This window comes from Gavialis gangeticus, unplaced genomic scaffold (assembly GCF_001723915.1).
Source record: "Gavialis gangeticus isolate Ggan-Ray unplaced genomic scaffold, GavGan_comp1, whole genome shotgun sequence".
Classification (NCBI taxonomy): Eukaryota; Metazoa; Chordata; order Crocodylia; family Gavialidae; genus Gavialis; species Gavialis gangeticus.
The window spans coordinates 32,891,998-32,906,227 of record NW_017729008.1 but is presented as its reverse complement, the minus strand read 5'-3'; the positions used below and the strand labels follow the sequence as shown (position 1 = coordinate 32,906,227).

Here is a 14,230-nt window from a genome sequence, read left to right as displayed (position 1 = left end):
AAAAAATCACAGAGTGCTTTGAAAGAAAAAATGGATCTTCTCAAATGCTAATAAAATGAATCTTGAAATGTTTTTTGCATTTCAATTATTAAACTGAAAAAAAAATAGAAATCCTTCCAGCATTTCTCATTTTTAAAAAAAATATCCTAAGCGCATGCATGGTAGGTTAAAAAGGTCAAAAAGTTAATTGGAGCCGAATTTGCTTTTTAACAGCACTTCCCAACAATTTCGCTGGTGCTGATTAGCAATGCATAATTCTAGAGTAGAGTCTGTCTTGAGAAATGCATCACACTTTAAAGCAGAATTTGTGGTGTGCCGTACATGAGGTTGTGTTAAGGGTTTATAGTGAAAGTTCTAATCTCAGGAGGAAAAAACACTCCAGGAGAAAAATAAAATGGCATATCAATGGATTTAATACAAAAGATAATAAAAATAAAAGAAAGAGAGACACAATCTCCAAGGTTAGAGTTGCACTTTTTTAAGGTCTTGCCTTTGGCAGCTGCAGGAGACAGACACCACTATGGTTTCCCCAGGGAGGGAGGAGTCAAGTCACTATCCTGACAGACGGGCCTGACCCTGCCTTACAGACGGCTGAGAAACCAAAAGGAATAACAGCCAGCTTGGAGGACAGCTAGAAATACCACTATTTTAATAAAATCTGAATTCATAATCCATCTGTGTTAAGGCAAAAAAAAGGTATAGATCTTTCTGCACATCTTTGTGCCACTTAATGAGTCCATTAGTGCCTAAGTTGGCCTAGAAATTGAATGACATTGGTTATATGTCACCATGAAGTATTGCTTTTCTACTTTCCATAACAATCTTAGTGTTCAAGCTATTACAGCTCTGGCATCCAGATTTATTTACATCTGCTTCCAAGATCAATGAAGTTGAAATTAAAATTCTTCCACTTTTATCATATCTTTTCTTGATACAACAACTGCAGCAGCCTTGCTCTCCTCCAAGTTACACTATCCACAACTGGCACATGCCTCCCTGTACCGCACGAACACATTTGGTTTCTGAGAGCAGTCAGAGACCAATCCTGTAACCCAGTGATTCCCAAAGGGTGGCCCGGAGCACACACAAGTGTGCCGGCAGATCCTCCTGCATGAAGAGGTAAGTGTTCTTCTCCCCGGTACAGCACCGTGCACCTGCCCAGCTACTCCAGCAGTGCCTGTGGTTGCACCACTGGGGACTACCGCCTTCCCCACCACCAAGCAGCCCCTTGGCTAGCCCCACATGCTCCCAGCAGTACACTCTGCTGCAAGCGCCGCAGCTGCATTTTCCAGCCCAGCTTGTCCCCTCCACTCCTTCACAGCGAGGATGACCAGGAAGGGGCAGACTATGGAAACAGCAGGGTGAGGTCCCTCTTCCACTGCCATAGCAGGGACAATACAAGAGTCAGCGCTGAGGGGGACTGAACATAACGGCCACTACCATATGTCTTTCTCAGATAGGCTACAATACACCTATTCTTGGGGTAGGTTCCCAGTTCTTGGGATACACCTATTTTTGGGGTAGCATTTCTGGCACCAAGGGAGGGTGTTGGACTTACTCTGGCCTTTCCAAGTGCTGACCTGCTATTGCAGTACCTCATGGCCCAATGCTCTCCCCCTCTTGGGGAAGCAACTGCCTTTCCTTTTTTTTTTTTTTTTTTTTTTAAGGCCACACAAAAGAAAAATAAGAGGTTCCCATTAACATGTTTGCTCAATATAGGGCATGTATTTGATAGTCATACTCAGTGTTGACTGCATTGTACCAATTTCATAGCTGCTTTCCATTACTAAGAACATGCTGCTTTTAGCAGCAGTTTAATGATAGTCTATGTATTTAATGAGGTTTCCTTGAATGCAAATGAAAGACAAGGGGCTTTGTTCCCCACGCTAATTGGACAAAAACACGTCATTTTTTATTTGAGTAAATATGGTAGTTTAGGATGATTTGGATAGGGATGATTCTGCCTTATGCAGGGGGTTGGACTAGATAACCTCTGGAGGCCCCTTCCAGCCCTACTTCTCTATGACTCTATGACTCCTTTTCAGATGTGAGAACGTAGCGTGCTAACTATTTTAATCTGGAAAATCCTATGTTCCAGGTATCAAAAGGTTGGTAAACATTCCTTTAGTCTCTGGCCTGGGGGAACATTTACCTGGATGGACATGTTCACAATCCTGTTATAAAAAATGACACTTCTTGCATGAATAAGGGTTTGCAAAACCCAGTCATGTATCTGCTTCTGGACATCAGATGCTTTAATGGATTATGTAAAGATGTCATGAGATGCATAAAACAAAGCAGCAATGGTGTTAGAAAGCGGTGGGCCATTATTTCGGGTGGAGGGCCGCTTACCAAATTTTGGCAAGCCCTCAAGGGCCGCATGGGTAGCCCTGCCCATTGACAGGTGCCCCACCGCCTGGTCACCATCTTGGGACCGGAAGTCCTGCCCCTAACCTCTGACCTTTGCCACTGGAAGTCCTTCCCCTTGGAAGTATTCCTTTGGGGAAGGAGGTTTGCCATTTTGGGGGGGGGGGGAACAGATTACATACTAAGAAGCAAACACCCATAATAATATATTTAAATTTAATTTTAAAATATATTTTTGTCCTGATTTGTGGACGTTTGTGGTGTGTGTACAGAAGTGATTGCATATGGGGGTTTGTGGGGATGTGTGTGTGGGTATGGGAGCCATGTAGTGCAGAGTGGCTGGGCAGGAAAGTGGGGAAAGGAGGCCGGGGGGAGTTGAAGCAAGTGGGAGCGCAGGGCCTGCACCAGTGTCCCAAGGCCAGCGCCAGCAGGGCCCATAGCCGGGAGGCAGGAGTGTGGAGCACGGGCTGCAAGGGGTCTGTGGAGCTGTGCTGAGCTACACCAGCAGCGAGAGGGGGGAGCTGACCCCGGCTCCACAGAGCCCCTGCTCTGGGCCCCACTCGCGCCGACACCAGAACACCGGCGCAGGACCCGCGCTCCCACCCAGCTGCCGCTGGCACCCACATGCCCCCAGTGCCCCTGCTCCACAGTACAGGCGGGGAGCAGTGCGCAGCCCCAACGCCACACGCTCTGCACTCGCCCACAGGTTACAAGCTGGTGCTCAGTGCAGAGAAAAGCAGCTGCTCCCCCTCCCTGTGGCCGGTGCCCTGTCACAGGGCTGTCCTGCCTCTCTACTGCATCACCGCCACCCCACAGGGCAGCAGAGGCAATGGAGAGCAGGCAGCTTCAAGTAGCTACAGCACAGGGTGCTGGCCACCACAGGGGTGGGGGGCTTTTCCCCACCCTGAGCACCAGCTCAAAACCTGCCACCACTGCTAGCCTGGGCCCTGCGATGGCTCCAGGATTGCCCATCAGCACAGCGTGGGCTCCCATTCAGATGGGGATCTATGAAGCCAGGTCAGCTGTCCCCTCTCCCTGCAGGTGCAGCCCAGCCCGGCTCCACAGATGCCTGCCAGCTCACACCCCACATCCCTACTGCCCTGCCAGCACCAGCCCCATGACATTGGTGCAGGCCCCATGCTCCCACTCACTTCCACTCCCTCCCCACCCTGCCTACTTTCCTGCCTGGCCGCCAGATCCCGGCTGCATGGCCAAACTGTGGGGCTCAGCAGGAGCCAGCCCAGCCCCAAGGACTGGGGCAATTCCCGCAGTTCTCCCCCCACTTCTTACTTGACTTTTCCCGCACTGGTGAAGCCACAAACAGCCCCATGGTCCCAGGCCAGGGGCTTCTGGCTGGGAAGCACGGGGCTGGGTAGGCCTTCCTGTTGCAGGAGCCTGCTGGGGCTTCCCTTGGGTCCTACTGCCCCTGGCTCCTGTCATCTTTGACAGGGGCAGATAAATATTAATTTTCTAAATTTTTTAGGGGCCCTGCGGACCAGATAGAATTGCCTGGCAGGCCAAATTCAGTCCGCAGGTCATATTTTGCCCACCCCTGTGTTAGAAGAACTCTTTGTTTGAGAGACTCAGGACAACTGTCCAACAAATATACTGAAATGAAAAAGAGGGATGAACCCCAAAAGCCACATGTGCACATAAAACACAAAATCCCAATAGAAAAAAACCCCACAAGTTTATACCTATCAAAGTGCTCCCTGCTAAAGCTATATCAGGGAGGAAAAAAAAAATCAATGCCTTCATTTTATGACATGTAATGGAGTATCTAACAGCTCTTGATTGAAATCCATTTATTTGCTTCATTATTTTCATTTTTGCCCCATGCTGCAAAAATGCATTACACAGCTAATAAAAATTCAATACATTTAAAGAATACAATGTGATAGAAAAAGAACAGGTAAGTATCCATTCCTCAGCAAGGGGAAGAGTACTGATCTCTGCTGCCTGGTATGTGCCCCAGGCAATGCAATAATCTTGAGCATTAGCAAACTATTCTGAAACCATGTTTAGTATTTTAACAGTCTTAGGATATAAAGAATAAAACTACCAGCCACACTTCTCAGCTGATGTAAATTGATGCAGCTCCACTAAAATAATTAGAGATGCAATGATTTCCACTACTTGATGACCTGGCCCTTTCTTCTTCTTTTTAAGGACCTCAGAACCGCAAAGAAGCCACATTTCTATATTCCAACAGCACTGGGCAGGTATTTGACCATACAGTTCTATTTTTTAAAACTGGAGAATAGACATGGTGCAGAATCAAGTCCTAAAAATGCTCAACTCCCACATTCTGGTCCCACAATTTCAATGCTCCTATCAGTGCATTCATACACATTCAGACTCCCCTCAGAGACAAAGTAATCAAAGACAGGTTTAGACCAAATCACTCAACTTAAACCACAGAACACTTGTCAATATTGTCTGAAAAACATTCATAGGGCATGGGTGGAAAAAATACAGCTGTGTTAAAACCCCTGAAATGGTCTAGTGCATATTTCTTTAATCATATACACTGCTTAAAGTGTGCCTTCTCCTTAACACACACAGATGTCTATGCTCTTTACAATGTATATTCCTATGTTATTTATAAAGAGGACTATAGAACAATGGTTTCACCAAGTGGGTCATGGAAGGAGAAAAAATAATTTAAGAGACAGATTATAGTAGATCATTTTGTAGTTATTTCTTATTACATGCAGTACAGTCATTTCTTAACTTGCTTTTTAAAAACTACACTGACATAATGCGCTCTGCAAGTTGTCATATATATACACTATATATACAGATATATATATAGTAATATATGTATATTTTTTTTTTTTTGGCTAATAGTAAGGTGGGGGAGTTCACAGTACAGCACAGCCCTTTCCAATACATCCATCTCAGAATTACAAACAATTGATTTTTTATTTGAAGAGGAATGTATAGGAATGGCCTTCAAGAGGTTCTCTCTCACAGAGGAAATTATTATACATTATGATAGGTGACAGAGCTAAACACATTCACATCAAATATAAATAAATAAATAAATAAATAAATGACATTGAGAGAGATGAGACAAATATACACAAGCCTGCAGAACAATTATTAATGTACATATTCTCTCAACAGCTGGTTAAAAAGGAAACAGGTGAAGAATTTGTGATAGCTGTCACTTACTCGTCGTATACCTGATGAGTTATTAAAATTGTAAGTGCCAATCAATATATTGTCAGGTATCCAATTTGTAGCCATATTGGTCTAGAGCAGGAGGTCTCAACCCCCAGGCCAGCTGCCAGTCGGCAGCCAGACTGGAAGTGGCCGTGGACCAGCAAACCACGGCCCCCCAGAGCCGGGCAGAGAGGCCACGGCTCCTTCTGCAGGGTCCGCAGCAGCACAGGGCTTGGCCCACACTCCCGCCCAGGGGTGGGGGTATCCCTACCTGTCTTCTGGCCAGAAATTCCAGCCACAGTCAGCTGTGACTGCTGGGCTGTGGTTTGCTGGGCCATAGCATAAGAACTTTGGGAACTCCTGGTCTAGAGGAAAAAGCAATCAGGACTCATAGCAGAGGCAATATCTTTTATTAAACCAAGATATTTGCAAAAAACATTCTTTAATTGCACGCTTTCTGGCACAAATGCCCTTCATCAGGCATCGGAAAAAAAATTGTAAAAGTCTCCTGGGTAGAAATGAAAGTTCATATTTCACAGGATTTCACAGAGGAGTCAACAGATGAAATACTGACTCCTCTGGGCAGACCGTTCTTAGCTGGTAGGTGTCTCTCGGCTCTCTTGCGAGGCTCTGTGGCGATACAAATGATCTTAAGCAAAGGCAGGGGCAGTATCTCAGGTTACAGGTGGTCAAAATTGCTTCATGCTTGGGAAATTATGAAGATTTCATTTTTTTTTTTTTTAAATCGGCTAAAATTCATTATCTTCCATGTGTCAAAAATATTTTTGCAAAAATCTTGTTAGTCTAATAAAAGATATCACTTCTACTATGAATCAACATATTGGCATTCTGTTGAGTGATGTTGGCTAATGAGCAAGTCCTTCAGTGATCTCGGGAGTGTAACATGGAGGAGCACAGTCTCTTGCCTCTGTGTTACCACAGCATGCTGAACCGCTGCACTGACCAAGGAAGAGTCCCTTTGTGCTGTTCTGACTTCCCTACAAAGGGCCAGGGGCTGTATCTCCATACCACCCAAGGAAGCTGCTTACTCTGCTGTGTTTATATTAGTCTTTGATTCTCTCTAGCTCTCTGAATAGCCTGAAGATTATGAAATGGAGATGCTACCTTCTGTAATCCTATGCCACTGACCTTCAGGGCCAAGCAGGGCTGCTGCTTCTGTATCTGCTCTATGTTCCTGGAGCATGTGCAAGTTTACAAATAAATGGAAAACACATGGAAACATAGGACATGTAGGCTGGGATTTGCACAGGAACATGCAAGGACGTAAGCACGCAAGTGGAAAAGACTTTTACAAAAGTCGTTATGCATGTAGAAGAGGCTGGGAAATAGGTAATACATCATTATTTGAGTACCATAAGGTGGTAGTGGACTACTCATCTTTAATTTGAGCATTTCTTGAATAGCTAAATGCTTAGATACTCCAGACTAACACTCCTTTACTGTAGTTTTTAACAATAACTGGCAAACAAAGCTCCATTTAGGTAACAAAAGAGAAAACGTGTTCCAATTCACAAATGAAACTCTTTTAAAAAGTGCTCAAAAGGTGTTCAAGCTAACACCTGCGTAAAGTATTAGTTTATTTATAAAAACACTGGCTCCTTAAACACAAGCCCCCACTCCACGAAGCATTAAAAGTCTGAAGCCAAACAGTAAAGGAATATAGCCAGTTTTAAACAGCTTACAATTTGCCCACTTAATAGGTAAGTCTTTAAAAAAATTCAAACATTCTTCTAGCTACTACAGGAATGGTAGGATGCAAAATCATCAGAGTCTAAAAATTTTCCAAGGATCACTGGTGACCTTCAGAGCAATTGCTTGTGGGCTGATGACATGATTCTAGCTCTCCTTACTTCCTGCTGCTAAAATGCATTAACAAATCGGCTAAAATATTAAGCATGGAGTCCTGGCTCTAATGGCATGAGTGGGAGGTCGGCCAAGAAGGCTCAATCAAACCCTTTCCTAAACTGACTTATCCCTTAAGTAATTGCTGAAGAACTATTAGGCAACTGCAAATGGGTGAAGTGTCCACAAGATAAGCTCCACAGAGCCAAGGCCAACAATGAAAAGGCTGGGAACATTTATATAGCCATATACTAAACTTAATTTAGGGCACTGGACAAATGTATACTTGGAGGGGTTTCAACAGCAGAGGGGAAGCTGCTGTTCAGTAGCACAGCAGCTGTTCTGTAGTAATGGTTAAATGTGCACAAGCTGGGAGTGATGCGAATGTGGCACAACTGCTCCAGCTTGAAGCACAACTGCAGGATGAAGTTAAAGCCGGAGCAGTTTGGCTACTCTTGTTTTTGTTCCCCACTTGTGCACATGTAACCATTACAATGCAACAGCTGCTGCAAGGTCCAGATCAACAACTCCCCCTCCCCTACTGAAAACACTCCAAATGTAAATTTGTCCATACTGTAATGCTATAATAAAGGCAAAGGAAGAAAGTCACTGCTTTCCTTACAGAAAACAGGGTTTTCTGAGCTGTTCTGTCCTCGCGACTCTCCCATTTGTGCAATCCAGCACCAGAGTTAGAATCTGTGACCAGCAGTGTCCGTCTTTGTTCCACATATCCCCACCCCAATCCCTCGTCCCCGAAGAAGAGCCCAGCTCCTTCACCATCCAGAATCACAGTTTGTATGGCTCCACAACAGCAAGTAAATGAGGGGAGGAGGAAGATGAGGATGGCCATGGGAACTAAAAGGAGAGATCATATACTGTGAAGTGAGTAACTTCATTCTTTTTGGAGTTTCCATCCATGCAGGCCATGCTAGTGTTAATCTCCCAAGAGGGCAGGAGATGGCACCGAAGTCATACTAAATCAGTGGTCTCCAACCTTTTTAAGTAGGAAATCACTTTTGGCATTTAAAAGCAACCCAAGATCTACCATGCACAGCCACCACACCCCACCCAGCAGGTATGTCTGTGGAGAGGAAAGAGGAGGGAGGCAGATTGAAGCAGAGGGAGAAAAAATTATTTAGGGGTGCACCTCCCCATCAGGTAAGTCTCATCCAGCTGGAGCCCCACTCAGCTTACCCCTGCTCCTGCAACTTATTGCCCTTCACCATAGGGACCTCGATCTAGCCCCCACTCCCACTTCCCTCTGCCATGGACTGACATGGAGGACTGGGGTGCACCCATGCATGCATGCAGGCACTCAGTCCCCCACCCCAGCCTCGGATCGACTTCAAGACGCTCCAAGATCTATTGCAAGAGGCTCCGAGATCTATCAGTGGATCAAGATCCACTGGTTGGTGGCCACTGTACTAAATTAACTGTAGGAACATCCTGGATCTCACTGGAATCAAAACAGATATAGAGCACATACAGCTGTGGTTCTCAACCTTTGTAGACTCGAAGCAGCCCTGAATAGACTCAAGGCACCCCTTGCAAAGTCCTCGCTCTCAGTTTCCCTCTTTTTTACCTAAAGAAAAACAACAGAGAAGTTTTTCTGTTGCAAAGAACTCAAACAGATCACAGCCATGCATCTCTGTTTGAAACTTCTGGATTATCTTACAGATCATGTTGGTAAACTTTACACTGCTAACACTGTGTGGCACCCCATGTCATCCTTGAAAGGATCTCAAGGCACCCCGGGGTATAATAGCACTCTGAAAATCACCAACATGGTCCTAACCAATAATGTCATGCACCGAGCTCCAAGTAGCAGTCCTGCAAGTCTCAGACACAGAAATGCTTTGAGCATGCCCTACAAGCTGCCTACATTCCAGTCAAATAAGATTTGAGACTGGGAATATCATCTGTTGAAATCATGAGTTCATAACACAGTCAGACAGCCACATAACAGATCATGTCCTCACCATAATTCAAGAATGCACAGTGCAGCCTAAACCGACTTTTCTAAAAGAGGAATGTGATATTCCTGCTCTAAGTAAATTTCTACTATTAAGAAGTACTGCACAGCTAAGAATAAAGTAAAAGAAATGATCTGGAACTAATTAAGAGTCAAGAATCATGAAACTGCCCTGATGATACCCACAGGTGAGGGTAAATAAATAAATATCTATGAACTCCACTCACAATAAAATGCAGCTCAGTGCACTAGTGGATAGATAGAGTGAGGAGCTGCAAATACTTGGGTAATTTATGCAGCATGTTATAAATCATTTACTTTGCATCCTATTGAGCTGCCTATACAGCAATGGGGGCCAACCTTTTTTGGCAGTCATGCCACACATTAGCCCTGCACCCTCTCCAAGTACCACTCCAATCACCTCCCTCTGCTCTGCTGCTGTTTTCTGCTCCCCATTCTGCTCTGCCTACCCAATCTCCTGCTTCCTGCCCCATCAGCTGTTGTGCTGCTTATCTCCTCCCACACCTGTCATGTTCCACACAGAGGCTGCCCATGCCATTCATGCCATGTGCCACAGGTTGGCAACCCATGTTATACAGTATCAAGTTCCAGTAGTAAACATCAACAGTGGAAAGGAAACATGATACTGTGATTAAGGAAGGGCATTTCTACACTTCAGCATCAAAGCAGTGAATGCACTGTAGAGAGATATCAGCGGTAGCTTTAACCTACTTATATTGGGTACCAGTGTTCTTGGCAGTTTAGCTGCATCACTACAGAACTCGGCACAAGCTAATTTACCCTGCTGAGAACCATTTCTGTGACCACACCACAGATCTACTCTACAGCACTAAACACTACAGTTCACAGAAGCTGAGTTCCCCAAACACAGAGTAACAGAAGAGAAAAAAAGATATAATAAAAAAAAGGGGGGTGATCAGTTCTCAGAGGTTAGTCAAGGAAGGATGTTAATTCAAATAGCAAGCATTAAAAAAAAATCAACTAATAGAAATATAATAAGCAATACCTAAGTGCAGAATCTGTTTGCAACTCTTTTAAGGACTTGACCCAGCTCCCACCAAAATCAATGAGAACCTTTCCAGTGTCTTCTATGATCTCTGAACCAGGTCTTAGGGAACAACATGAAATAATTCCCCCCTGTACTGCCAAGTATTTAATTTGCCTCCTTCTCATCCAAAATATCTGCAAAGTAAAAACCGTAGTCTACAAGATACAGAGTCTTTCATCCCAGAAGACTCCAATACAGTTTACAAATCATATGCACAAGAATTGATACACTCACTAATGAAGTGAAACCATTCCACAGATGAAATCTGACAGCTAATTAGCACCATATGGCAAAATCACAACAAAGGCTAGCAGAAGTTTAAAAAAGAGATTAGTATTAGCATATTTTTGTTAGGCATCATAAAAGTCATTTCTTCATCAGTCAGAGATCATTCTGGACTTCCCAACTTCTAGGCTTCTCTGAACTCTGATAGACAAATATTTAATAAAACCAAACAGTCAGTCAGAATGGAGTTAAGTTAGCGAATCCCAGCAAATCATTCTATGTTAATTCAGTATCTGTAAGTCTCCTCAAAACATATCATTAAACCAATCTAGAATGTCTTAAGGAAGAAAACCAGCTCCGCTGAAGACACATACAGATATTCAGAACTTATTTATAGCTTGATCCAATAGTCAATTAAATCATTAGAAAGGGTTCACTATATAAACAGATGTCATTAAGAATGACTGCCAAAGAGAGCTGGAAAACAGCTCAGTTAAGATCACCTACATAAATTCAATGCTGCCTCCCTTCATACCTCCTTTATTCTAGTGGTCTTTACTTCCAATATCACATATTATGGACAGAATTTAATGATGTACTGTTTGACAAACAAGTTGTGATCAAATCTATATTGAAACACAGAAGCACCTGGCGGTATATGTATACTAGATTCTAGCTTGTCCTAACTGTTTAGGCAATTTTAGGCTTCAACCCTCCAATGATTTATTCATGGGCTTAGTTTTATATATGAAGCATCTCAATAATTTTAAATGGGTCTACTCAAACCATAATGTTAATCACAGACATGTCTTTTAGGATCTAAATCTTTGTCTTTTATAAATGTAGAATTTCATGGTATTTCCTATTTTTTTTAAATTAAGATAATAAATAAAAAGAAGCTTCTTTATCTGGGACTTTAAACATTTGCTCTTTGCAACTTTTAAGCATTTATTTTATCTATACTACTTATTTTATATACAATTCAAAATAAATTATAATGCAGCTGAAGTATCTCCTTTAAATTGCCACACCTAAACAAAATACTTCAAGCCTTTTCTATTACCTATTTATTATAGATCAATTTCAATCATGGAATTAAAAAAGCTAGGAATAAAAAGCCCAGGGCAAGACCATTTAAAATGAAATTTGCAGTAGTTCTATTAATAGCAGCAATCGATACTTTCACCAGATAGGCATGCAATCACCAGACAGACATGCAATGAGAGATACAAGCAACCAGTGGCAATCTTTGTATCACCTTTCTTTTTCAAATTAGGAACTTACTGTAGAAAACCAAATCTATCTGTCACTTTGTAAAGACGGTAGTCAGCATCTTCCCAGGGTTCAATCTGTGCACCCTCTCGTCCCTGAAATAAAAAAGAAAGGAGTTAACGGAGGTTTACATACCACCACAATGTAAGCTATGGTAAAGACTCAAAAGAAAAGCCCTAAGCTCTGCAAATGTTGTATGGGAGCATTCTGGAAGAGAAATACAGAAATCCCAATATGACTTAAGAAGGAAGAGACAACACCACTCTCCACCAATTTTTACTAACTGCACTTCCATAGTAGAGGACTATAAACTGCCCCTTTTTAATAGTGATTTGTGTCACTAACTGATGGCCTAATGATTGAGTTAAAGAGCACTGTGATTAGACAAAAACCAAGAAGCAGTGAAGGAAAAAGTTTTGAAAGGTTCTGAAGGAGACATCATCTTCAACTTGATATGGTAGAAAGGGGAGAGACAGTAAAAATATTCGGAGGATGGGGATTGACAGGATCATATGAACAAGCAAAGAATATTTCAGCAACTGCATGTTGTTCAGATTAAATTGAACCAACACTTGTCAAAGAGGCTGAAGAAGGAGAAACTACAGTAGTCAAGGCAAGGAGAATGTGAATGGTCTATCAGTATGGGAAGAAAAAAAAATGGGTCCTAGGTGTGTGATAGAGAAAATCCAGCCATACGTTGACACTTCCTAGATAGAAAAGGAGCGAGAGGGAGGAGTCATGGATTCCCCAAAATTCCTCTTAGACTGTTAACCCAAGTGACAGAGATGATGATTTCCAAGAAATCAAAGTTTCCACAGGTAGACACACTGCACACTCGTCAGTGACAACAGCAGAGATGTCTCCGCGAGGGCCTACCAGGGCCATCAACTGGGGTAAATACAGTCTTCATACTCATACACTCAATAATATACATGCTGAGACTGTATTGGAAAATCTCCCCATCGATGTCTCCTTTATGTAAATTCTTGCCCATCAGAGACCCAAATACATTAGTGGATTCACTGCTGTAGCTACCATATTAATCTGAATGCAAGACTACTTTGAATTGAAGAGAACCTCCCCAATAATTAGATTCTATACATGGACTTTTATAAGTTGCATAATTTTCCATGTATAGAGTCTAATTATTGGAGGGTCATTTTAAATGTGTTCCCCTGCACCACTGCAGCATAGAAAAAAGACCCCTGCCCCTTGTTTCCTGCTTGGCCCCTCAGTCACTTGACCCCCTCCTTACACCTGCACCCTGTCATCTGTCCTCCTTGCCAATTGTACTCACATGATGCCTGCCCCCTGCCCACCTGTTCCCCCTTGCCACTTGCCCCCCTCCGTCACCTCGTCTCCCTTCACCACTTGCTCCCCCCGCCCCCACTACTGTTTACCCTGGGCAGCAGCTCTGGCCCTGGCCCTGCCTCCAGCCCCAGGTACCACCCTGGCCTCAGCCCCAGGTTAGAGGCAGAACCAGAGGCCTTCCCCTACCGCTGCACTGTCTCCCCCACACTCCTTCCCCTGCATGCCCCTCTGTTGTCCTGCCCGTGGACTGTGCACGGTGTGATCTCCCCTATGCTACCCGCAGGTAATGCAAAAGGCCAGAGCAGACAGCACCTCCAGGCACAGCTTCAGCTCCAGCACTAGGACTGGAGCAGCCACAGCCACCCATTCCAAGCCAATGCTCAAATCCAGGAAGAGGGGGTTCCCCTCCCCTTTGTTGAAGGTGGGGGGGGAAACGTCATTTGGGATCTGAGTGTGGTAAATCTCCAAGGGTTCATAAGGTGGTGACAGCCAGAACTACTTCCACTGGCCATCATACTCCCCAAGTAACAAAGATCACTCATTATCAGGGATCCACACTTTCCCAGTCTCACAGAAAAACAAAGCAAAACACAGATTTCCCTCCTTACCAGAGTAAAACGCGGATTTCTCATTTTAGCAGAGAAACCTATGGATTTTGCAGTTTTGCAATGAGCTCTCTGGAGGCTGGCAATGTTCCAGCATGTAGGGGGCTGGGAAGGGGCAGGACAGGCACAGGGCGCCATATGCATGTACATGTAAATGGCTGCCAGGCAGCTTGGAGAGCAGCTCCCACACAAGTGGCAGGGGGCACTGAGGCCTCCATAAGGAGAGAGGGAGTTGGGCTGGGGCTTCTGCCTAACCAGGCAGTGTGGGGCTTGGGTCCCAGGGTTGCAACGCATGGGTGCAGGGCCCCTGCTGAATGTGGGACAGGGCCATGGGCAATTTGTCCGGGGGGGGGGGGGGGGAAAAGGGCGCCAACGGCC

The 14,230-nt window shown here is 44.2% G+C and overlaps 1 protein-coding gene across 2 annotated transcripts in view; it reads right to left on the bottom strand.

The window, feature by feature from the left end:
* Nucleotides 1-14,230, bottom strand: part of USP6NL (USP6 N-terminal like) — a 222,427-nt gene that overhangs the window by 91,538 nt on the left and 116,659 nt on the right. For both annotated transcript variants that reach the window (XM_019509570.1, XM_019509571.1), the window contains exon 3: nt 11,949-12,031. In XM_019509570.1, coding sequence (XP_019365115.1) covers nt 11,949-12,031 — 83 coding nt within the window. The remainder of the gene's footprint in view (nt 1-11,948; nt 12,032-14,230) is intronic.